General features: G+C 47.2%; 2 protein-coding genes across 2 annotated transcripts in view; one reads left to right on the forward strand and one right to left on the reverse strand.

The window, feature by feature from the left end:
- The window catches only part of T265_13311 (hypothetical protein), a gene marked incomplete at both ends in the record, with an annotated part of 38,839 nt that extends 14,075 nt beyond the window's left edge, over positions 1–24,764 (reverse strand). The window contains 4 exons of the mRNA XM_009168302.1: positions 1,692–2,072; positions 12,295–12,626; positions 16,887–17,086; positions 24,641–24,764. Of these exons, the coding sequence (XP_009166566.1) occupies positions 1,692–2,072; positions 12,295–12,626; positions 16,887–17,086; positions 24,641–24,763 (1,036 nt within the window). The remainder of the gene's footprint in view (positions 1–1,691; positions 2,073–12,294; positions 12,627–16,886; positions 17,087–24,640) is intronic.
- T265_03741 (hypothetical protein) lies at positions 4,425–4,649 on the forward strand (the record flags this gene model as incomplete). Its single annotated transcript, XM_009168288.1, has 1 exon — positions 4,425–4,649. The coding sequence occupies one exon, from the start codon at positions 4,425–4,427 to the stop codon at positions 4,647–4,649; it is 225 nt and encodes a 74-aa protein (XP_009166552.1).
- Positions 24,765–26,975: the final 2,211 nt, after the last annotated feature.

Here is a 26,975-nt window from a genome sequence, read left to right on the forward strand (position 1 = left end):
CATCGGTGAACGAAACTGTGGCAGCTACAACCACTGTACGATGAGTAAGCGGTTATTACAACTGACAATGATGGTGATTATTACGTTGGCTCACACATCCCGAGCTTTCAGTCAGCAATTTCCTCCCAACCGTTTGTAGACGGTTAGTACAATTGTGACCCAAATGCAAGCCTCAGTATGGGGGGTGGAATGAGGAACAAACTTTCTCCATTATGATCCGACAAACGGTGAATCGATTGTCATAGAAACGTGGATGAATCGCGGGTAGAGTGCACGGGCTGAGCCTGGTAACAACAAAACAAATGCGACCTTGACAACAGACCTAGTGGAATGATAAAGTCGGTGAAGTGACATACAAAACAGGGCGGTGTACAAATCAACACTCAAGTACGCAACAGTGTGTGGTAGTTCGTAACCCCGTAGTATCACGATCAGATTCCACTCACGTATAAGCCTTTCGGTGCCTAAACGCTATGCCACCCGAAGGTAGTATGAGGGCTGGGATAATACCAGGTCGTCCAAGCCTAGACAGGAGAAGTCGACAGACAGACATAGGGTTCGAACCACGGACCTTCCTGTCAGTAATTTGGCGCTCTAACCACTGAGCTATCTCGCACGAGATAGCAAGATATCGCAGTATATTTTCAAAAAGGAAACTACTCACAAGGTTGCTGAAAATTCTTTGACAGCCAACGATCGTTTTCGCTCTTTTAGGGCTCAGCCGGGAAGCACAGTCTCCGAATCTCCGTCAACCCCTTACGCATATCATTAATGAGTGATTCAATTGGGTTCCCGTCAAGACCAAATTGGTATATATTGGTCGGATTACATTACACTCGACGTAATATTTCCAAGTTATTGGCAAAAGCTGACCGTAAGCCTTCAACAAACTGTGAACTCGAGTAGTTAACGTGCGTCCTTTGGTATGCACTTTGCACCAACAAAGTGTAAGGTCATGCACGTGAACATGCAGTTACTGAACAAGTCACTTACAATCCAAGGAGGGGCACCGGAAAGTGGAGCGTTTTACGTACCCCGGAAGTTGTATTAGTTCTGATTGTGACAGATGAGGTCAATGCACGAATCTGCAAGGCTCGGGTCGCGTTTGCTAATTTGAGACACCTATGGCGTCAGAATGGTTTATCCCTGAATCTGAAGGGAAGTGTGTATCAAGCTACAGTACGGGCTGTTTTGTTGGATGGCTGTGAGACTCGGCCTGTTCGGGCAGCGGAACTGAGACATCTTCAGGTATTCGACAATCGTTATCCCAGAACCATGGCTCGTGTGGGTTAGTGTCGGTAAATCCGCAACGAGGCAGTTAGAAAGCTAATTTACGGTCGCGCATGAAGAACATGTTCAGCAGTCGGTGCCACTAGCCTTCCAGAATGGGAACCGCGTGACCTCCATTGGAGACGCCGCAAGATGTGGCTGCTAATCGATGTCAGTGGGTTCTTGTTTTGAGTCTCTACCCAGATTACCTGATTGAGTGTCTAAAGGTGTAGGAATCTCGTAATGATTGTAGTAAGGTAGCACTAAGTCCCTTCCACCTTCATTCTTTCCTTCATAAGAAGGCTTTCAAATAAATCATGTTTGTACGACAGCGAAGCATCAGTGTTGAATGATGATGACGACGATGTCGGGAAATCGAGATTACGGAAGAAATTCTAAACCAAGCATTTCTTTAAACTTACCAGGAACATCATGGAAGAGCAACTGCTTCGACGGCTCGGTCGAACACGATGGAACTACCGAAATATTGACCTTGCTAGCCGTGTCTGAACCATGGTCCTCCTGTAACGCCTGCGTCCCAGTATCAGACAAGTTCAGATTCCTTGGCTGCAGTGAGGGAGTGGGTGGAGTCTCGTCCAGATGTTCTGTGGACCGGGCCAGGTAGGGCTCCAGGATAGAGCGGATAGGGTCTGGGAGGGTAGCAGTGCTCTGTGAAGAGAGCACTTTGGTCAGTAAACCACTCAGTTGATCTTGCGACAGTGCCGGGTTCCTGTGATGGAGTCGATCATCGCCTGTGCCTTGTAAAATCGTCCGGAGGAGTGCCGCAGTAGTGATGGAATCCGCTATCAGAAAATATAGGAAGATGAGAGCAATGATATTCAGGAAAGATACGAGCAAGGTGCAAATTTGAATGCGTTTTCGTATCACATGTAGATATAGCTCACATGGGATTACTTGACACCAAGTCAAGGAAAAGCATGACTAGCCACATTTCGATGCTAGTGAAACAGACTATGGTAGTGTTAAGCAGAATTCCACACGGATCCCGCTATACCGCACGTCTTTAGGCGCTACTACGGCCGATAAGCCTGGCCCGCACGAGATTGGCCAAGAATTCGGGACGCTTGACGGTCCGGCATCAAGACGAGATCTGATTGGTCAAAAATCTAGACTCAACAGCCAATCATGACCCAGTATTGGCAAAATGCCGATTGCCATCGCGCATCCAGAACGCGTCAGAACTTCCAGGTTATATCCGCTTACGCTATATACACGAAGCGGTGTATAACTGTTCTTGACTTCGTTTTTGGCATTAATAGACCTTGTGCACCTTTGGTGGTTGTTTTGACGTGAAAGCTACACTGGAAGGCTCAGACCGAGAAATAAGCTGAGGAAAATACCGTTACTACACATAGTTCGTCCGAAACAGAGTCCGCTGCGTTCACCTGCACAGCCGTGCCTGTAAATAGCACACTTGTCTTTCCGGCGCGTTGATGGTGCCCCAACCGACACGTAATGGCTAAGCACAGTTCGCTATTCGGGGTGGGACCCATGAATTATACGGTCCCATAACCAAACTCTAATTATCCTCACGTGGTTAAAAAATCAGAGACAAGCCTGCCAGCAGCTTCACATATGCCCCCTTCTGTTTGTCCTGTGGGTTTTCTCCACCGGGTTGACACCGGTTGAAAGTGGCTCAAGGTTGTTCTACCTGAGGATAAACGCCTGATCATATCCAGTTTCTGTGCTGGGGTGCACTGACAGCCGTATCCAAAAATGATGCCAGTCCATTGTGCAGATTTCCCAAAGTTACTGTGGATAGCGCATTGGGGCGGGAGTCAACTGATCATCAACAATCCTATTCAATTGCATCTCAAAGGTGGTTAGGTTACGAGAAACCAGCCGATACAGAGTCGCAGAACACTGGATCGAGACAGAAAAAAGTCGTACAGATTAACAGCAAAGTCGAACAGACATGAAGTGAAAAAACACGGCAATCTCCGTGCCTATTATACCAGCTGGCCAACTGAACCTAATGGCTACCGGGAGCTAATTGATAGATGAGAATTCCGCATTTGGCTTGCGTGACAACACCATGGTAATAAACGTTCACAGGCAACAGTATGCACGAGACAAACCGATAAACTAGGCTCGCCCGGTTATTCCGATCACGATTGATTGCCAGGAAGATACATCGAGAGACATGGGGAGAGAAATTTGACCAGCCAATGACAAAAATTCCCGGGGGGGTTGGATATACAACGGATCTTTGGGGAAGAGCTGAATTCCTCTGGGAAAAGTGATAAGTGAGTGGATAGTTACTTTATCACCACTGAACCATCCAGATGAAGAAACAGAGGGATTTTCAGCTCAGTATGTCACTGCTCTTAGACAAAACATATCAACAGGAAAAGATCATTCACCCTCTGCGTTCCCGAAAGATGTTTTACGGAACAAAAGTGTCGCATTCGAGATGAAGTATGCCAACACAGCGACACAACGTGTGTTCGATGAAATGTGACGGAATCACCTATTTTGTAATGTACTACTCATAAGGTTGCTGAAAATCCGTCGACAGCCCACAACCGGTTTCGCCCTTTTTGGGGCTCATCAGGTAGGCGCAGTCCCCGGGTTTCCGTCAACCTTATGTTCTACTTAAAAATCTCCTACTTGTCAACAATCAATCCAGATCGGCTCTCAATGTCACTGACGTTCCTGGTTTAGCCAATCCTGTGTCAGTCACCAACAGCCAATAAAAATCACAGTTGATGGACCACGTTTGCCCGAGCTTTGTAGGGCTACGTTGCTCAGTTCTGAAAATTACTACTATTACCGAACCCTGCCCCCCCCCGTCGCCGTTACACTGATCAATAAAGCAACCAGTTTTTCTAGTCTGACATTCCGCTTCTATTCCGTGTTGGTCATGTCGTTTGTGTGTGTGCGTGCTCACCCGCTGGACTTTGGAATGATGTCACCACCGAGGTATCTTTCAACGGAACGCGTAGCCTGATTCTTATAGGTGGATTCCAGGAACAACAACAACATGCACCCACCTGTATGTGCATATGATGCGTGCCAAAAGTGAGAAAAAATGCAAAACCATTTGACTTGGGGTTAGTAACGGAACAGGTTTTACGCACGAATCACGATGTGGATGATAGCCACAAGCATCGGTGGGTCAGTTACTGTGACACATGAGTGTTGCTGTAGATGAGGATAAGCGTGGCGAATCGGCCACAAGCAAAGTACCGATTGCCGCGGTTTTTCGTTCATCGACGATGGGAGATGCGGCCAGATGCGGCAATGCCTTCTCCTGTGCAATGAGAACCAGGACGGCGTACAGAAGCATCAAATGCGACCGCCCGGGAGCGGAAACACGAGTGGCTAATATTCACCATTCTCAACAGGGAACATGGTAACGGCTGCAATGATTAGACACACTGAAGAACCTCATCGCCAAGCCAAGACTCCTTTGGGAGAGTAATTGAAAGAGGCTGATGACCGGCGATGTGCGGGATGGGTAAACATTGCCAATTCGCACGATAATCAATCAACAACAGCCACGTGTTGATCATGTGACTTGAGTTCACGAGGGAGGTCACTCTGCACCATATCTGCGGTGACTCCTCTCGTCGGCAAAAGTGCAATTATGTGTTGGGCAGTGGAGCTCGAATCGTTTCGGATTAAAGTTTGAGCAAAAATGCTTGATGCAGTGATGCATTGAAAAACACAACAGGAAGATGGATACCGGTATAACGGCGAATACCACTGATGAGGCATGCGAGTAGTATGTCTTCTCGTAAATCCGCCTAACGTCCCTTGAAAAGTGAGATCTATTACGGAACTTGTGAACTCGCTTTGTAGCATTTGCCTGCATTTCAGTGACAGTCAATGAATATCCAGGAAAGTTCAGGAAGACGCGTTCAGGGGAAAGATGGATATTCAATTTTGTAAACAAGATGCATATGAGAGTTTTGCTCAGCTGTTCAATAGTCTGTAACTGTTCAGTTGGTGTTTCTCTAATAAACAACTTCGGCCTTCTTTCCCGGAAAACTTGGGTTATTCACAGTCACGGGGTTACAAGACTGAGCATCTAGTCTAACCACTTTGATTACGTTAGAGAACGCGAGTTCGGAAACCGAGATGAACCGGATGACTTATTGTGAGATTGAAGCAGGAGGGAAAAGGTCACAGAATGCAAAATATTTGACCGCTCTTGGATGTGGTGTCTGTTTGTGAAGTGCACTTTTGAAGTGACTTACAGGGAACGCCCTAGTGAGGGGGTTTGTACGCAGCAAATAGGTAAACTGTAATCACGGCTAACGAATTCCGGAAAATGAGCAGTTCGAAAAAAAACCACCTGATATATAAGAAGGCTCGTGCGTTTCTTATTACGGAATGCCAGCTATTCTGAGTTGCCGATACAAAAACCGAAAGTGTGACTTCTCGCATTTCGGATTCCAGCGAGCTATAGAACTGTGTGGCTGCGGACTGTCAAACATTTATGCAAATTATGTCTACTCAGAATATAAGATTGCAAAAGTGTGCACACATTGGTGTGAGACTACTTCTTAAGCAGAAACATTTACAGAACAGCGTGAGACGTAACCGGAAGAGAAATCTGATCTAGCGCGGGGTGGGGAATTTTGAGATTTTGAAGTACAAAACTGAGAAAAAAGTCCGTGTGAAATCTAAAGTCCTTGTTTAAGCCTTGTGACGTGTAGCAGCACTCGAAAATGAGAAACAACTGGAACGGAAACTCTCATGTCGGTCCTTGCGATTGACGTGGGTTGTATGAGAGAGTTACGCGCGATTCTTTTTTTATTCTGGACTACACAGCATACACTGTATAGAATAGCCTAATATAGAAGCAAGTGGGGCATACCATATTGTCTGTTGTCTAGACAGCAACAAACAAAAGACCAGGTGAACTAACCATAACCGAAGGTTAGCACCGTGTTTGGAACAGTCATGCGGAACACACATCATCCGCCAGTAGGCACGAAAGTTTTCTGGGTGTGGCAGCGGACAGTATGTCGACATTATATATACAAGAAATCTCGATGAACTTCTTGGGTAGAGGATCAAGGAAATTCATTTTTTGGACCACAATACTCAAATTCTTTGGAAGGCGGTGGTATAAGGTCGGGGAAGTCCACAACCGCGGGACGGGGGACAGTCTGCAAGTGAGCTTAAGCAATGGCCGTTTTGATTGCAGACTGGACTCAGGTAAAAGCACCTGACGAATCGCCATTTCGGCAGGGGCGTAGCACTATCCCAACAGTCACACAAGCACGAAAACTCATGACAAACGTGTCCACGCCGGTGAGTATATGGAGCTGCTCAACTTGTGAACACAGCCGCGTGAGCAGAACTCCAATTAAGGGACATCAGTAGCAAAAAGAGTTTATGCACGACGAAGCGACGAAGTTTTAACTACTAAAAATACAAATATTTCCGAGTAGTCGTACGACCGGTTTATTCGTGTTCTATCCAAATTCGCGAGGTTTACGCTTTTTGAAACCACTATTTCGCTCCATCCCGGCACCTCTGCTCACCAACATATGCTACCATAAGAGGAAGCAACCTCAGTGTTGACACTGAGGCCTCACGACCGTACAACTATAAAGTTTATCCAATTAAATTTGTAATGCACTACTCATAAGGTTGCTGAAACTCCGTCGACAGCCCGCCACCGGTTTCGCCCTTCCAGTTCGGGGTCATCAGGTAGACGAAGTCCCCGAGTTTCCGTCAACCGTATGTTCTACTTGAAACCAAATTGCATGAAATTAGCGAAGTACACTCATTTGCGAACTAATTTGGTTTTTCGAGAGACGTGCAGCAAATTCAGTTGCTTAGAAGCATCATAAAGGAGAGATTCAGCTGGGTTGTAGGTGAGTCTCTCGCAAAACCAAATTAGCTTGCAAATGAGTGTATTTCGCTAATTTATCTAATTATATTTGAAGATAGAAAAGGAGTGGGTGAGGGAGGGAATTTGTTGACGACTTACCAAAAGCCTTCTCGGTTACCCGCACCTTCAAGCTTTCAGTTACACAACCTGACAGCAAGATTAATCGTTATGACTTGCAGTGTGTCCAGCGAAGCCCACGATGGGGTCATGGGTGATCCACTAGAAGTGAAATCGAACCAACAACACCAAAACTCTTCGTAATTTCTCCCTTGCATTGGTCCTCAAAGATGAGGACGACTCGTCTGCGTACTCCAGATCAACAAGGCTCTCACTAGCTAAAGCTTGAACACCGGTTTTTTTTAAAGCTTCCGGAGTTCGCCTCATCAGTTCGTGAATGACAGAGTTGAACAAGAATGGACAGAGAGTGGACATCCTTGATGGACACCACTTTTGGAAAGCTCGCCATATACTCACACGCTTAGAAGTAGGTGAATATAGGGGTGTACCATGTACCAAGGTGTACCCTTGACTTGGCAGAGGAGTATGAAGGAGATCACGAAACTCTTGGGTGCTGTCGGTGCTACTCGCCTTCCAGGATGGCGACCGCGTGATCCTCAATGTGCCTGGTTGGAGACATTACAAGATATGGCTGCCAACCGATGTCAGTGGCGTTCTTGTTGTCAGTTTCTATCCAGACTGTCTGAGTGAATGTCTGGAGATGTAGGTACCTCGTAATGATTGTGTTAAGCTAGCACTAAGTCCCTCCCCCATCCACCTTTATTCTTTTCTTTACAATAAGGCTTTCAAATAAGTCATGGTTGTACGGCGGTGAAGCATCGGTGTTGAACACTGATGTCATGCTGTCGATGATGATGATGATGATGATGTACCATTTCATAAAATGTGGCTAACAGCACCGACGGATCGACCAAATCGAACGCCTCGTTGAAGTCAAGGAATACCAAGATTGTGGGTCGTCTGTACGTGTATCGCTGCTCTGACACACACCCGACGGAGTGTGAGGATGTGGTCAACGTAGCCTCTACCCAGACGAAATTCCGCTTGATTCTCGCGAATCAAGGACGCGCGCGCCGTGCATCGTTGCTCTGATACACCCGACGGAGTGTGAGGATGTGATCAACGTAGCCTCTACCCAGACGAAATCCCGCTTGATTCTCGCGAATCAAGGACGCGCGTGCCGCCGTAAGACGAAGAAGAATCCGTGATGCTAGAAGTCAAACTAACACCTTTGTGGCTATCAAATTCACTGCGAGTACTCTTTTCGACTCGACCCAGTTGTCTGGAACGGTGTCTTCCTCCCAGACAAACACAAATAGGCTAGACATGCACTGACTGCGAGATTCACCGCCATCCTTGAAAAGAGTAGGTAGAAAGTCGCGAGGGCCAGGAGCACGATAGTGCTTGGCGGAGATGCTCGCAGTTCACCTATCTATTGAAGGCAGTCCGGATTGAAGGTAGAAGGTGGCCAACTCATTTGTTGCTCAAAGCACTGTGCCAACGGTCCAGACGTCCTCGGTTACCGGAGATTAGAGAGTCGTTCTGGTTCCTGGTCGTTTCGCTGACAAGAGGCCTACGAGGACCAGTCGAACGAATCAAGTAGAGACTCCAGGGGCCTTTCGATGAGTAGTTTCACGCCTTAATCTGTGAGCTATATCGAGCTCATGAAGTGATCCAAAAACGATTTGGTGAGTAGTATAGCACTTACGAACGATCATAATTCCACTTACATGTTCGCGTGCTGACAAAATTAAACGTTCCCGTGCACACAGCACTTGTCCTCACATGACATCTCCGCTGTCCTAAAGCGCTGATGTCTGATATTGAGAGGCAATACAATACCGCAGAGCACAACTGTGATCGATACCGGACGGTGTCCGCATTAGACGCACCAGGCAATTTAGCCACGATCAAGTGGATTATAATTTTCCCACAAACTCACACCCTCTTGTGAGCAAACGGACAGAAGATCGATGGTAAAACACCAGTCGGTGCTAGGATATGAGGACAGGAATAAGTCGGCCAACATAGAAAGCAGTAACGGACACGACGCAATCAGCAAGCCAGATAAGTACTAAAACGGCTGACCTTTACACACACAGTTTTTTCACTTTGGAAGTATCATCTAAAAGGATCGATTACTGGTGATTCCTACTATTGTGACGGTGATACTACTGATGGGGGAGGCATGCAAGTAGTATGTTTTCTTGTAAATTCGCTTTGCGTCTCTTGAAAAGGGATATCTGTTGCGGAATTAGTGGAGTCGCTTTGTAGCATTTGCTTGAATATCCCGGAGGAATATCCAGGAAAGTTCAGGAAGACGCGTTCAAGAGAAGATGGATGTTCAGTTTTTGTAGATAAGATGCAATCGAGATGTCAGGGTTGGGTTCAAACGACGGGTTCAAACGACGGACCGTCTGGTCAGTAAGTTCGTGCCTCAAGGACCAAGTAAGCTATCTCGAGTTAGACTTGCCGGCCATCGAGTAGCGAAGATCGCCAGCAAGTGGTCGCGATGGAATTAAACGTACAAGGTCGACTTCACAACATCAGAGTTCATGCAAACTCTATTCATGCATGAAATTAGAATGTGCTATAATGGTTACCCCGGGAATCCATGGCATCATGACTAACCCCTGATGGACCGGAAAGAGGAAACTCGAAAGGCAGAAAAAACGCTAGAGAATAAAGGACTTCCTTGTGGTGCGACACCTTCCGTTGGGCTCTACTTAGGGGTCCACTGTGACAGCACTGATGGAAACCCTGGATTCTCAAGGTTGAAGGTCGAAGCCCCTACAGCGACTTTTTTCTTAATAGCTATTGCAACTGAGATATGACCGCACACACACACACACACCAGCTGCTTTGCGATCGAGTTTTGAAGCCAACGACACCCATCATCTTCCCGTCAAAGGTATCCAGAACGGATTCTGACCCGCGCACACCAGTGACTCAATTATTTGACAACGAAGCTGTACTTTGTCCGATTTGTGACGTTATAATAATTGTGACTGTGCACTACAAAGCAGTGACCTCCAAAGCACCGCCTCTTCCCCACCCCACCCCCCAAATCCTAGCCGTCCGTGAACAAAGCCATGGTCGTTGTTTGGCTTATGGGAATGATGAAGGCAGTGGTCCACATGATGTCCTGAAATGCGTACAACCCTGTCTACCAGCTTCCACGCATGACGAGAGTAGTTTCCAGCAGGAAAGTCGGAAGGTAGATTTGCATAGAGAAAATAAGTCGTTCAGCTGTAGCACCCTTTCGGTGCCTTACTGTCATGCCACACGAAGGAGGCACGAGGGCTGGGATACTGCCAGGTTGCCCAGGCCTAGACAGGGGAAGTCGAGAGGCAGAGGTCCAGTTTGAACCACGGACCTTCCGGTCATTAAATTCACGCTCTAGCCCACTTGATCCATCTCGTCCCATGATCAGTCTTGCATAGAGACCCAACATGTGGTTTTTGGTATGACACCACGTCGATTGGACGGATGTGCCCTGGGTCGGTTACTGAACGAACGTGGCCATGTTCTTACTGGTCATACCAACCGAGGGATATTGCCAGGTTGTCCAAGCCTAGACAGGAAACGTCGAAATGCAGAGCTCGGGTTCGGACCTCGGACCTTCTGGTCGGCAAATTCGTGCTCTAACCACTCGCCGCCAGCGTGGCGAGCGGATCATACTGAGTTCGGGACAACGTTTGCTGTGAAGGCACAACAGCGACATAGCGGAATAAATCCGCCAGTTTAGGTCACCGAACTCGGGCGAAGAAGAAAAATGAATTAGAAAATGGTGCTCCTGAAGATGAACTGGGTTGACGAAACCTGAACGACAACACGAGTGCAATGTGTGTACAAAAATCAATATGCGTGGGAATGTTCACACAACAGGTTTCGGCAAACCGGTGTGGAATGGTTGGAACAAAATCGATGAAGTTCACAGGTAAACCAAAAAAATGAAGCCAGCAAGTAAGAAACACTTTGGACTTGTTCATGCATATAAGGAGAATGTCGGTTTGTCGGAAAATAGGTAGCTCGGATGTGTTTACTGTTGGTTGATCAGATGTTAGTTGATCTGTTCGCTGAGCTTGGCAAATGGTTTTTCAAACGTTTCGTCCCCAGTTGAGGAGATATCGTCAGTTCGCAGTTGAGTGGGTATCCATTTCATCCGGTGCACTCTCAGAAAACTCAATTCGACCAACAGCACAAGGAGAAGACAAACGGATCACATTTCCATACATCAGGAATGTTTAGGAATTGACTGCACGCCTGCAGTACAACACAACCGTGTCCCACAAACCTGCAAACACTACGGACAGCACTATCAAACCCAAAAGGACAAGTGGACAGAATGTTGAGGACCAACGTTGTGTACAAGAATCAGTGAGGGGATTGTGACAAACACTACGTGGGGCCAATTTTTACTCGTCTTCGTGCAAGAAGATCAAAATGGAAACAAATTCAACTGGAGCACCGTTCACATATCGGCCCAAGAGAGAACAAAGAACGAACGTGAATTCATGGAAGCATGGCATTCCACTGAAAAAGCCGTCAACAAGCACATCGAAATCGACCCAGTCTGTTGACCACTGGAAGCAAAAGAACTACAGAACGCAGAGACGGACAAACTCGGACAAACAATCAGGCTGAATCGGGCTGAAGTAAGGAAACTACCAAAAATAGAAACCGCCATCATAACCAACCAAATTCAAGGGAGAGAGACCATAGAGCAACACTAATCGGGAACGGACCAATCGAAAACGGACCTGAAACACCCTCAAAACAGCCATCCAACCAGCCAGTGGAATATGAGGCATACAGACCACAACGCAGCACAAATCACGATCGGGAGAACAATACTACAAGAAAGATATATCAATTAGCCAATCACACGACAGGATATTAGATACTCTTCGAAAACTACATAAACGCAGCCAGGCACGGAGGAAGCACCCATTCAACTGCTCACTGACGATGTCCCCTCGATCGAGGACGAAACGTTTGCAAACCAAGCTCGACGAACAGGTCCACTACCATCTGATCAACCAACCGATAAAGGGAATCAGTGCAACGTTTTCAAGTCTGGAACTGATGAGCTGTGAAACGATTTCAGTGGGTAAGACAGCATACGAACTCACCACCTGTGGTCGACCGCGCGATGTTTGTCAGAGGCGTGGAGTGTGCTGACCCCGTGGGTCGCGAGAGTTGGACAGAAGGGAACAGTTCCGGAGACGTGGAACTGATCGATTCGAGGATTCGATCGATAGACACTGAGTTGCTTCCAGTGACAGCGGGAGGACACACCATGGCATTTGAGTTCAACAGAGTGGATACCGTGCTTAGAGATGGATCGAGTATGGCACAATCGACAGAGTCTGGATTTTCTGAGTGCGTCGCAGCCACTGACGGATAGTCACCTTCGTCAGAATCAGGAGGTTCAATCAAGCAGTTTCTAAGGTTCTCCGGAGGGCTATCAGAGTGGAGACGAGTAAAGGTAAGACGAGTCGTCAAGCGCAACCAAGGTCACACGTATGAAAGGGAATGTGACACAAAGAACAATACAAAAAGATCGCAAGTTAATTAATCACGCCAGAATGTAACTATCAAAAAAATCCACTATCTCTCCTGCTGACAGAAGAAGTCAAATGGGTCGAAAGTGTTCTATGACAGCGAAATTCGTCGGCATCTCCTTTTTGTGATAAGTCTGCCCTACTGATGTCACAGTTTTACTTTCCATGGGGCCTAGAATGAGTCTAGAATGGTCTGTGTTTTCAGACCACTCGGTTTTCATCCGTGGATGCGTTTTAACCAACCACAGTCGGTAGGAGTTAGCTAGCGAGTGGTCGAAGGGAATCAGCTTCGTTGGACCTAGAGGACCGCCACACGTTCGTTCTTTTCATCATCACAATCGACAGCAACGCCACAGGCTCCGGTCCACACACACACGTTAACCGTTCGTGGTTCAACACCTGCAAAACGAGCAGGCGACCGAAGAAGTTGAAACGAATGATGATGCAGGTGATCGCAGCGGTTCCAAGAAAAGGTGTAATCCCATGGACAGATAAACGGGAATCCGGTTGTCACCGAGTAGTGGCTCCCGTTTGTCAACCTGATGGAAGCCCTTCCGGTACGGAAAAGGATTCCCGAACAGAGACTACGAAGCGTAAAAGCGTCCAGCTGACTGATTGACCACATTAACGACCCGCCCCGGCAACAGCGAATCAGTGGAAAGAATGCGTAGGCTCACTTGAACACATTTGATAACCTATCATCAGCGTTGAAACAGTGCACGATCGGCCATTTGACGACCGGTATCGGAGTAAACGAGCTGTTGGGATGCACCGTTATGGTGGTAGTTAGTCACCTGTGGATCTGTTCGACTAGTAATTTGCTATAAACAATTGAAAGGTCTACTCGTTACACGAGAGGGACGAGATGGCTTAGTGGTTATATCGTAGATTTACTGACCGGAAGGTCCATAGTTCGAAACCAACCTTTGCCTCTCGACTTTCCCTGTCTAGGCTTGGGCAACTTAGCAGTATCCCAGCCCCCGTGCTTCCTTTTGGTGGCATGGCAGCTAGGCACCGAAGGGTGTTTACAGCTGAACGATCATCTTTTTTATCCAATAGCCAATGGAAACCGAGTCATGTGACATGGATCAGTGATATTAGCCGAACCTCTGGTTTGTTGACCATACGTCTCCAACGGTTACAGGTTCAATTTCCTCCAGCTGGTGAAACAGCTCTTCTTCATTCAAAATTTTTCGTGGAACAAAACTTGTCGAACACGGTTTTCTGGATATTCTTCGGACAGATGAGTTTCGTTCTATTACCACAATTTGTACTCAACTCTATGGAGTTTTTCTGAACGTGTTAGAAGACAGTGCAACTTCTCAGCTAATGAGCATTTTCAAAAAATGAGCGGGGGAGGGGATTCCTGAGCCTGAATGCTCCAAAGCGCGATGCTCCTCGTTCAGGGTGACCATCGGATTGTTCGTTCCTCCGGGGGAGAGTTGATAAAAAACCTAGCCGACTCAAGTAAAGCGGACGCTCCACAAACTGACTAGATTACGCCTCACTTTGCTGCTTATGTCGGTCGATATCACTCCAGCTTTTCAGCAAGTATAGCAAAGGAACAACTGGTGCGTGACTTGCATTGGCCACGAATTTCACCTAAAAGTGGGTTGGTTCTCTTTGTAGAGACACACAAGCGGAAGGGAGGACGGGAATAGTCTATTTGTTTCCGAGGTACAGTTCGGCTACTGACACAGTTGCCATCACAAGCAACTGGAACTACACTGTGTGCACTCCGGAGACATTTTCTTATGAGAGAATATAAAGTGAATCTGTTGTGACTTGCTGGACGGTCGGGCAACTCTGTATCGGTCCCTTGGCTTCCTGCTCCGCCCACTATGGTATATCAAAAGGCACGGCAGCTCTACCCTGCCCTTTATGGAGACAAAGGAAAATTATCACAACTGTATTTATAGGGTAGTCACGGAGTGCTCCACAAGGTCGTGCCAGAATCTCCGTGAGGGAGCGAGAAGCGTCAAATCGAAGATGCTCGACTCTGACCAATCAGGACATGCCTTCGTTTGGTCCGTGTCCTGCACGTGACACATCCGTCCAAATGATGTGATGTTCGGTTATTAGGGACGGCTGACCTCCGAACAGAATCGAGATTGCAGTGTCACTCAAGAAACAGCAAAACCGGGAGTCAGAAATCCAAGACTATGACGAGCATTTTAGGCAGCTTCATGGTCGTTGTAGTGATGATATCGATCAGTCTCTTTGTGGTTGGAACGCACGTGGTCAATGGTCCACTTGGTGTAACAACTATCTCTCTATCGAAGGTAATAAAGTGTGTTCGCCGAGAAAACTAGGAGAGAGCCAAACGATAGCGGTCTAACAGCATAAGGACAGCAAAATGGAGCCACGAAGAACAACGAAGACAATGTGGTGAGTCGATAAGCATCCGTTGGGGTGCACGTGTGTGCTTGACTGGCTTGTCACCAATTGACTTGTCATCTGAGCAGTTGTTCGTGCCTTCTTCTTCTCTCTGTCCCTATGACGGTTTCCAAACAGCCAAATGAGATAAGGGAAGGAGGCAAGAGTTAAAACATGTCGGATTTAGGACCATTTCGTTGATCAAAGTTCGAGAGTGGCCCTACTGGCATTTCGTAAGTGAAGAGACCCTTGTAAAAAAATCGTTCAGCTTTAGCACTCTTTCGGTACCTAGCTGCCATGCCACCCGAAGGAAACACGAGGGCTGGGATACTACCAAGTTGCCCAAGCCTAGACAGGGGCAGTCGAGACACGGACTCCCCCCCCTCCAGATCAGTGGCTTCGCACTTGAGGCACTAAATTACCTCGAGCTCGGTAAAATGTCTGGCAGAGTCTTGTCTGTTGGCCAATTTGAGCCGCGAAAACAAACAAAATTCCCATAGGTGACCGGGAAATCCCACTTTGAACTTTTGAGTCAAATCTGACCCATGAAGCATTAAGATAATGAGAGGTTTCGTTCAGAGGTCCTCTCCCTGATAGCTGATTCAAGGGTCTGAACCGAGAGACAGCGGCTGGCAGGGTTTCCTTGGGAGGCCTGCCTCGGAATCAACGATTTATCGGCCTGACTAACTTGGTCCAGATGAATAAAGCGGGGAATAAAATACAGTTGCTTGAATTCTGGCACTACTGAGCATAAGAGACGAGTTTGGGGTCGCATTGGGTTCTTGGTAAAATCAAATAATTTCTTCGACACTATACGATAGTTTGCTGGCGGTCAAAATTCATCCTTGGGTGACCGGAGCCTGTACTTTAGAAACGAATTTTTCCTACCCGTCCTACCTTTCGTGAAGGCAGCACTACTGCTTCTAGATAGCGGAACACTTGTCACCTGTGGGAAACGTCTTGCTATCTTCACAACACTATAGCATGAAAGAGTACGAATTTATTTCCGGCAGTATTACACGCTGCCTGCTGACTGGTTGTCTTCCGTTGAACATTTTTGGCATAAGGGAACCCCGAGGAACGCAATATATGAAATGGATCCAATGCAGGAGCGATTTCAAGTAATAAACTGAGGTTGATTTGTCACTACCATTGGCTTTTTGTCTAAATGCTCATTAGACACCTCTTCGGTACATTGCTGTCGCGTATGGAAGCATGGGGAGCGATACTGGAAGGTTGCTCAAACCAAGATTGCGGCGATCGGAAAGCAAGGGTGTGGATGGAACCATGGACATTCCGGCATATAATTTATCCCCTTACCTGCTCGGCTATCTCTAGCTCGGACTCCATTATTATTTGCCAAATCACTCCATTACAAAATCCGTCGGTTTTGTCATTATTAGATGGTAGCCATCCTGTAGTATTAAATGAAAAAGGGTTCTGTGAAACACAGTAATCAAAGGAGGATGGTCTATCTCGCCCCAGAGCCTCTTGTGATGCGGACCTGATAAAAAAATGAGGTTCAGAAACGCATTAGAACTGATATAGTTAGTACTAACACCCATCCGGTGCCTACCTGCCATGCCACCCGAGGGGAAGGGATATTGTCAGGTTGCCCAAGCCTAGACAGGGGAAGTCGAGAGGTAGAGGTCGGGTTCGAACCTTCCAGTCAGTAAGTTCACGCTCTAACCACTTGAACCGTCTCACCCTGTTCTTTTCATAACTAACGGACAAAACACGATGCAGTCTATGAACGGAAGCGACATGAAGAAAAATGAGCTTACGGCCGAAAACACGTATCGCCAAGCAACTGACGCATCGAGAAGGATACCAACAGGAGGGAATTGTCCAAACGTTTGTGACGTTCGTTGTAACCTTCCAAGATGTAGCGACGTCTCGACGTCACATTGCCAAGCGCAGTGAAACAGGCCAAATCCACACTGACAAACCCAACTTTGTAGAACGATTTGCCTCCTTTGGTTTCCTGTGGGTAAGAGAGACAAAAAATCGGTGGGTTGGGTAAGGTATCAGCACAGGTAACGAGGGGTAAAGACCGGCATGGGACCAACAATCCCCCGGAAATTTGTGCGAGTTAAACTCGAATAGGAACAACGTAGACTGGAGACTGTATCCATCCTGATAACCACAGCAGGTGCTAACCTAGAGTGACATTATGTCTGTGAATGGGACAAATGTGCATTTTTTTTACACATTCCAGCTTCCAAACGTAGTCATACAGTGTCCGGATTGCGGACAGCAACATAATCCAATCCGTTCGTTGTGCACAGATGGGCCAATCCAGTGTACGAGGAAGTTCGATGGGCGTTCATCCGCATAGCTCTGATTCCTACAGGTAAACCTTTCTCGTTCACGACTTGATCAGAAGCTCTGTTTGGACCACTCATTGATCACTCTCATGGTTAGCACTTTTTAATGGGACAAGCATTTTTTTTACACATTCCAGCTTCCAAACGTAGTCATATAGTGTCCGGATTGCGGACAGCAACATAATCCAATCCGTTCGTTGTGCACAGATGGGCCAATCCACTGTACCGGGAAGGTTGATGGGCGTTCATCCGCATAGCTCTGATTCCTACAGGTGAATTTTTCTCGTTCATGACTTGATCAGAAGCTCTGTTTGGACCATTCATTGATCACTCTCATGGTTAGCACTTTTTGCTGTAATTCACCATTCACCGTTGTTACCCCCTCGTGTGCTTGACCTTCATCCACCAATCGCAAAACCTAGATCCAGATAAGTACTTTTGCGTGGTAAATAAATGTACCGGTCGGTTATGGATCTGCTCACGGTTCATGGCAGCCAAACACGCAAGCAGTTGGGGATAACGTTCCCGGAAAGACGAACTACAAACCGGAAAGCTCAATCGAAGCAGAATGGGGGAACAACAATGCTTTTCAGAAAGTGGACTAAACTCAAGTCAGAAACGATGGAAGTGCACCGCCTAGCTATCATCATGCACCGTTTGAACGGTCGGTGTTTTCGGAAGAACAAAGCCTGCTTTCTTCACAAGTTGTTCTTGCCTCTGTTTCATGTGCAGCAAAACGAACGGAATGCCCGTAGGGATAAAGGGATAATTGGTCAGGTAGCCCTTGATCTGTTCGCCCAGCTTGGCAATTGGATTGCAAACGTTTCGTCACCATTCGAGCAGGCATCTTCAGTGCACTGTTGGGTGGGTCTGATGAGTTCGAATCTTAGCAAGGGATTACGAAATAACGGAGTACTATTCACAGATCTATCGTTCAGCTGTAATACCCTTCCGGTGCCTAGCTACCGTGCTACCCGAAGGAAGCACGAGGGCTGGGATACGGACAGATTGCCCAAGCCTAGAAGTTGCCTAGAAGTCGAGGGGCAGAGGTCGGGTTCGAACCAAGGACCTTCCGGTCATTAAATTCACGCTCTGACCACTTGAGCCATCTCGCCCAATCGTGTGTGCGTATGTGATAAGCGCTTCTACGATACAGAAAAGTTCACTTTTCCAGGACTTTGATAATATCAGGCTGATCAGGATCAAACCACTGACCAGCCACCTGCAGCCTAAAGGTATGGCTGCCAACCATTAGGTCACGGTTTCGAATCACCCTATAAATTCACGCGTTGTGCACTGTTGATGATTCTGAATGAGGATAAAACAACAGTGTTGTGCGTCTCGGCCATTCAGCTTCACGCACACGATGAAACCTCAATTAAGGCATAACTCGTCCCGTCGTTTCTGCAACCAGCATGTCACTTGTCAATGCACGATCTGCCTTTTGCCTGGCTGTTAAACAAAGATGGCTATCCGCACAGTAGTAAACACACTCACTGACACACTCAGGTGGTCTAACGAAGGTCCGTGTCTAATGAGGGGATGGTTGGTTGGTTGGTTGCACCGCGCAATGGTGACGTTTCTTGGATTGGTGAAGAAACGTTTGAAGGCCAGTTGGAACAGATCAATAGCCACCCGAGATATCGATTTTCGACAAATTTTCGATTACTCATGCCTAGGTTTGGGCAATCTGAAGGTACTTCGTTCACCTTCGGATTGTGTGACAGTGAGATAACGCAGTAGATCAACGGTTTTTTCGTCCGCCCTAGATAAGAATCCCTGGAACGTGCACACTTCAAAGAACATGTCAAAAGTCAGTTAACAATTTTTCCTGCCTCCCTATATAAATGCTCAGACGATTCCGGTGACTTGGTGTGTCAAGCAGCATCCGTATTTATGATGAACCAGGGCAAGGAGGACAAAGGAAGTGCTTGGACAAAAGAAGCCAATTTTGGACAAGCAAATGTCACAAAGACACACCACGATTGTTTGGCTTCTGTTCTGTCTCCTCTGCCCTCATTGTCAGTCATCATAGCGAACGACCGCAATTTGGACTTGTAGTAAACAGCATGCCTGTGTGCAGGGGCATGCATGCTAGTGAAAAACGACAAAGTCAACCGAGACATGACATTTTGGAAAAGGCACGTGACTTTTCCTGGTCATGGGAATAGCACAGCACAGTTTGGTACAACGTTCGATCGCCATCCGATTCGCCCGTAATGTGTCAAAACACGGGAATGAAAACACGCTTGTTCGAAGTGAAACCGGACATGAACTGAACCCATTTAGGATGTTTTACGATCACTCATCCAAGTAGCCTCCTTAATACGCTCGTTTCGTTTCCCGACATTGAGCTAACCAAATATCGAGTACTTTCGGAGACATTTTGAAACGAAGGCCTTTATGTTGACTGCGAATAAACTGTTCTACGGAAACCCAAGTTTCCGATGACCTCAGTGGTCACTAGGGTGTAGACTGCCACAACAAATACTTATGTTGGCAATGACACGTGTTCTCTAGTTCACTTTTTAAATCCCGACTGCGAACATTTGGTCCTGTCCAACTCAATCGCAGAACTAATCTGTGCGCCTCCAGAAGGACATTTCTATCCCCGCACACAGCATGTTTCCCGTTTACAACGAGCCGTTCACGGAGATGGCGACATTGTTAAAAAAAACTCCGACCACAATCTGCATTCTCTTCTAACCCGTTTGGCTTTTTCTAGCCGTTAGCTGACGAGCGCACTTTGTGAAATCTACACACAGTCTTTTGTGTCAAACAAGAAAGAAAAGAGAGCGTTCAGCTGTAGCACCCTTTCGGTGCCCAACTGCCATGCCACCCGAAGGAAGCACGAGGGCTGGGATACCGCCAGGTTGCCCAAGCCTAGACAGGAGAAGTCGAGAAGTAAATTCGCGTTCTAACCACTGCGAAGAGCAGGAACCCTGTACCGATAGAGAACGGTCTTCGGACCGTCTCATTACATACATATTGGAGCAGGTTAACGCCTGTTATATTAGGCGGGGGCGAGATGGACCAAGTGGTTAGAACGCGAATTTACTGGCCGGAAGGTCCGTGGTTCGAACCTGACCTCTGCCTCTCGACTCTCCCTGTCTAGGCTTGGGCAACCTGGCAGTATCCCAGCCCTCGTGCTTCTTTCGGGTAGCATGGCAGCTAGGCACCGAAAGGGTGCCACAGATGAACGATATTTATTTATATTAGGCAGGCGTCGGTGACCAAATACCTGTAGATGTTTGAGGTCCTTATATCAAGTTTCACTATCACAAAAGGGAGATACTCTCACAGTGGTTTTGTGGATACGGCCCTGGGTGCTAGTCTTTTCTGACGCCAAAAATGACGCTCACGCCTTGATGATTGGTACGCCGACTTAGGCTTACACAAGGCAGTCAGGGCCTATGCCTCCGTCAAAATGAGTAAACCTATCGAGAAATTCAAGCTTCTTTCAAAGGAGCGCAAAGGAGTGGGGAACCTGATCACCCTGTGTTTGGAAGGTGGCGCAGCGTACGCCGAAAAAAGCTGACCAGCTCCGATAATCCATTTAGGGCGATTTTCGCCGAGGCATGACTATAACAAATAACAAATAACAAATAACTATAGCAAATAACAGGCCAATGCCATCCGCATAAGTCTATTAATCATTCTCCAAATATGATGTCGACACTCCGATTCGCAGTCCCTTGGAGAGTACACACCATGATGGTGTCAATGACAAGACTGGACAAAATGGGGAGAGAGAACCATACTAGGCGGGGAAAATTTTTCACCCTAATGCAGCCATAAGCATGGAAGTAAATGGGACGAAGACTAATCATGGCATTCCTCGTAGGCCACGTATATTGAGAGGAGGAAAACTATCGACGAAGTCAAAAGCCCCTTTCAAGTCAAGGAAAATCGCCACATTGTTGGCTGTTGATGTTTTCGTCACCAAACGAGGAGACATCATCAGTGCGCGGCTGGTTAGACAGTTCCTCCTTTTAATTGATCGATCCGTTGACGATACGTGCTGCGTTGTGGTTTGCCTTCTTCAGATTTGCAAACGAGGAACATCATCAGTGCGCGGCTGGTTAGACAGTTCCTCCTTTTAATTGATCGATCCGTTGACGATACGTGCTGCGTTGTGGTTTGCCTTCTTCAGATTTGATTGGTTAACCTGACACCTATTTTTGTCAATTTTCTCTCCATGTTCCACTTGATTCGTCCTTAATTGCGTTACGTTGTGGTCTGATCACGAAATTGACTGATTGGTTGAGCTGTCTTGTTTTCGACGTTGCACTGGCTGGTATTCTGGCGTCCGACGGTTAAGTAGATGCTCTCAATCTGGTTCTTTGATTTACTGGGTAGGTGTATATTCCAATCAAATGGATTTATCCGTTTGAATTGAACGTCCCTGTTTCTTTTCCGAATTCCTAATTTAATCTCTGGTACACTTTTGAGGTCTGTAGTTCTGATATTCTTTTGTCCTTAGTGATTCACAACTTGCTGTTGATGGCGTCTTTGGTGGAGTACCGTGCTTATATACATTCCCGATGTTTCCTCACTCTGAATGATGTCGGATGTGAACCCCGTTCCAGTTGAACTTTCTGAACGGAGATGAATCTTTATCTCTCTCAGCTGTAACACCTTCCGGTGCCTAGCTGCCATGCCACCCGAAGGAAGCACGAGGGCTGGGATACTGCCAGGTTGCCCAAGCCTAGACAAGGGAAGCCGAGAGGCAGAGCTCGGGTTCGAACCACGGACCCTTCCGGTCGTAAATTCGCACTGTGACCACTTGAGGCATCTCGCCCCGAACGGAGATGAGGGAAAGTTGGTTGCATCTTATAGCAGCAAATGTGTGTTGATGTCTTTTGATGGAAAGCTTCCATCCTGTTTGTCCTATATAGCGTTTGTCGCAATATTTGTAGTGAGGCTTGTTCTTGTTCCTCTTGTTTCTCTTGTCCCTTGCAATTTGTTCGCAGATTTGTAAGTACCCATCGTATTATGTTATCGTGAAAGCCGTGCGGAGCGATGTTCTTGACGTGTGATTCGACTATCTTCCCTTCGTGTTATTGTTTTAGTCAATCACCACGTAAAAGTTCTCGGGTTAGCAGACAGTTAGAGCAGTTTCCTCTAGCTCAGCTAAGCTTCTCTATCCGCACACAGACTGTGCCAGAGCTGACGCTAGACAGCCCTTCTGGGCGAATTACTCTCAGTGTTAACGGGGATATGAGATATCGAACAGAGGGACCGTGGTGACTAGTTTCGAATTCAGTGTCATCGAAAATGCCACACACCGAGCACCTCGCTGTATACATCGTGAAAGCAGGAAGCACGAGGGCTGGGATACTGCCAGGTTGCCCAAGCCTAGAAGTCGAGAGGCCGAGGTCTGGTTCGAATCACGGACCTTCCAGTCAGTAAATTCGCGCTCTAACCACTTGGTCCATCTCGCCCCGCGCTGTATACACGGCGGTGCTTATTTCGTCCCAAATGACATCTGAGGATGCGCCTTTGGAGGTCTGCATAGGTTAGTTTGATAAGCTAAACGAGCTTCTTCATTAGGCCTTCCCGTGATAACTTATTAAAAGAAAGTTACATGATTTAAATCGACGAGTGGCCTAGAACAGTCAAGAACAGAGCTATGCAACTGGGAGCCAATGGCCGCGTGGTCAGTCTGGCCCCCATCAGTATGGGAGCATCAGATAGTCCAGCAGGGTACAATGCGTCTGAGGGACAATCGATGATTGGTACAAAGCTGCAAAAGACTTTGCTCGTTATTATTGCATCGCGGCTCGTAGTCAAACAGGTGATTGAGTCGCGCTTCTGATTGACCGAAGATGTCTGCTTGAGCACTGGGATCACCGGTGGCTAGGACAATGCCTGAACTCATAATGGATAGGAGAGCGGTCAGTTCACCGAACTGATGTTATAGTTGGTACATAGGGACTACAAACAGAGAACAGATATCACTTCAGCCAGGTTCTTACTGAAGTTGACAAACGAACAACGCAAGGACGCTTATTTCCGAGGAGCCGGTCACGTAAGGATATTTCAGCTCCAGCACTGAGAGATACAGCAACCCAGGCGATGCAGAAACGCAAGAAGTTCGTAGGAGGTAGCATCTACATGAAGGCTGTCATTCTTGGGGTTTGTGGTCGAGGTTCGGAAAACGCAGCGACTAACTATCGGTAAGGTGCTCACCAGAGAAACCTAATGGCCGGCTTGCTTCATACTTCACAGATTAAAGATTATGACAAAAACAAGGTAACGAGGTGAGAGAAGTAGGCGTAAGGTGGCAGACGTGAGCGGTGAATGCAAGGATGACGTCAACGGTTAAGATCCACAAAGGTGTGACCGGCTAACGGGATACGAGGAGATCCAGTAGGCAATACTGAAGAAAGACGACAGGTCTAAGCAGTATCGTGCTTCAGTTACCCCCTCCATGCTGCACGCATTAAGCAAAGCCAGGCAACAGGTGCCACCAGGAGAAGTACTGGCATTCGTATAGTTCACTGTCGCATACATCCTAAAATATTACAGGAGCTTTCGGACCTACAAAAGAGGATGATGAGAGCCCTCAAACACAGCATTTGGCCCAAAAGCCTGACTGCAAGGCAGCGGCGGTTAGCGTGAGACAATAGTGTGACTTCTAAGGAGTATGTCCAGATATTCCAGCCCCTCCCCCAGGCTGGGGAAATAGCAAACTGTGTTGGTCGGACCTAAATCGATTGACAGACTACCATACGGATAAAACCCAGTGTAGCCAAAGGATCACCAAGACATAAAAGCACACCGCAGTCCTTTGGTGACCTTTCTTTCTCGAACGTTATACACGCTCTAAGGACGCACTCTTTTATATAATCGAATCCCTTGTGCCGTTTAGCACTCTCCATTCAGGACCCCGATGGCGAAAGTGATATCGCCTATCTTCTAGATCTTTCTGTAACGCCATATTCGTCGACTAAAGTTGTACGCATCCTTCTTACTCATATCAGTCAGGTTTCATGCACGTCAACACCACTCAAGGTCACCGATCCGCACAGTGGTCACAGCAATGTTCAGGAATATTCAAAATTTGGCTACCTTAGCTACCTAGTTGTCTAGGTCTTAGTACTCAGGCCTAGCAGACTGACATCTGCATGGCCGAACCGGGTTTGAAAATACAGACATAATGAAAAGTGTACGGTAAGTCCCGGGGTGCTATTAGAGATAAAACTTACCATTCTGATCGATATTTTCAGGATGTTCGGTTCCAAAACCGTAGTCTCCACATTGCTACGAAACTTGCATAGGAATCTGTGTTCGGTATTCCAGGAGACTGTGTGGTTGCGGATTTCGACCCTGCACAGATGAAATCAGCGTAAGAACAACACAGTGACAACTTGCCTCGGAGAATATTGACTTGAGTTCCGAGTGCCCAACAAACGGAGCTTGGCGAATGTGACCGCATTCACATAGGGGACGGAAATGAGACTATGGAGCTTCACAATTGCTTCAAACTGGTATTGTTTACGTCTCCCGGGGATCGGTACACAAGCCATGATCCACCGGGAGAGGGTGGACAGGAAGCGCAAGATAATATGGCGCTAGAGGAATGTCGGTAGTGGTAGCAGAACGAAAGTCGGGATGCAACGGAAAGTGTCCTAGAACAGTGCAACCGGAAAACTGCATCATCCATTGTCAGTCCGACATCAGCGCCAGCCAGCTAGCGATTAGGTGGATGATTATAATTTGTGAGCGCGACAAGCAGGCCTGGTCCAGTAGACTGAGGCTTCTATCAACATAGCCAGAATTCTATTTGGGTTTCAACCTGAAATTAATTAGAGTTAGTTACTTAAAAAAATAACAAGGAAAAATCTAACCGCATCCTTGGAAGTAAGTTGGTTATGAGGCAAACAAGGGTTCGGACATTCAGCTGGATGACAAAAATGGAACGGAAAAACTAACTGCAACCCCTAAAGTCACCATCACCTTTTGAAATATGGATCTAGAAGTGGGAGGGGTGGCGGTGTGGCTAAACGTGAGTGGCAATAGTTTGGAGTATGTGCGCCACTGCATAACTGGGGCGACGTGTACCAACGTTTGCAACTTCAGAGATGTCAACACTGGACGTAAATGAGAGGAGGCCCCCAGGCATGTTTTCGAGGGTGGAATTCTCTTCAACCCCACGTGGCACGGGCTTCTGGAACATAAACTGCAAGGTCGGAATGTCTCGTCATCATCTTCAGTTGTGAGTCATGAACATGTCAGTTTCTTCCGCTGACGACCACGATGGACAGCTATGCATTTAGAGCAGCAGCTCATACTGTTGACGTACGAATCCAAGTGACGATGGACTTTTTGGTGTGGAAATCAGAAAGGGCAGTTATGCACTGAAATCAACAATTTGGATGCATACGCGTCATTCATGGCGCCTGGACCAATGTCTTGCAGTGTCTCTAACTAATGATATATTCTGTCCCGGGGTCCCCACCCGAGGAGGGACTACAATGACCAGAGTAATCGGATTTACTGGTAACAACCTTCACAATTCGCTGCCAGATCATTGCTTGGTCTCCTTTGGCTCTGCTTTACCCACTGCATAGTTGTGTGAAAGGGACTCTCTAAATGTGGATGCAGCGTTTCATCAAACAAAATCGTTAAAATAAGCACAGAGACGGGCCAATGCACCATAGTCTGTAAAATCGCCCGTCGCAAGCAAGATCATTAGATAGAATAAAATATCCCACTCTGAAAATTGAAAATCGTTGAGATGAATACCTTTAAGGACAGTGAAACTGGATACTTGCAGTTGCTCAGCCAGATTCCTGACCCGCAAAGCAACCCTCGATAGTGAACTTGGAACCCCTGACCTAAGGCTGCCACTTTGACGTGGTGGTCGGACTTGAGTACTACAATGATCCCGCGGGCTACACTGGTCGGAACTTCGTTTCAAGATGTACAAACATGCAAGGAAAGCCAAAGAGAAGCAGCCAGATCAATAGCAGCGAGACCCAGTACTACGAGGCAGTCCAGAGGTACCGTCATACTGTCCCCTGCGATAGGAGTGTGTTTCCCCCAGCAAGTATCATGTCCATATTCATGGAAGCAGCAATGCTGCCTTCCCCCACCCCTCCGAAAAAGGACGGGTTAGAAAAGATGGGCCCTAAAAACCGCACACTCCGATCACCCAACACTTAACTGTGACTGCCGGCGAATTCTTCAATACGGTCGAAATACTTTTAAAACCAAAGATTCCAGTGCTGTGCGAAAGGCACCTGCTGTGCGCAGCCGCATCAGAAGTGAGAGAGTAATGACCCACTCTCTGCCCTTCGAGTTAGGCCGACCCCCTGCAGCCGAGCAGGTCAGACTATTGAGTTATCGGCTCCGGGAAGGTCCCCGAATAAAAAACCCCACATCCTCCCACTGTCTTGTGGGTCAGACTTTTGAGTCAAAGGCTCAATGTGGGGTACCTCAACCAAACCCCCTTTCTCAGCCTGGATAAACGAGACGTATCGTTTGCCCGCACAGTTCTGTGTCCACCAATGTCCCAACCAATCCCTTCCTACCACGCAA

This window comes from Opisthorchis viverrini, assembly GCF_000715545.1.
Source record: "Opisthorchis viverrini unplaced genomic scaffold opera_v5_54, whole genome shotgun sequence".
In the NCBI taxonomy this organism is placed as follows: Eukaryota; Metazoa; Platyhelminthes; class Trematoda; order Opisthorchiida; family Opisthorchiidae; genus Opisthorchis; species Opisthorchis viverrini.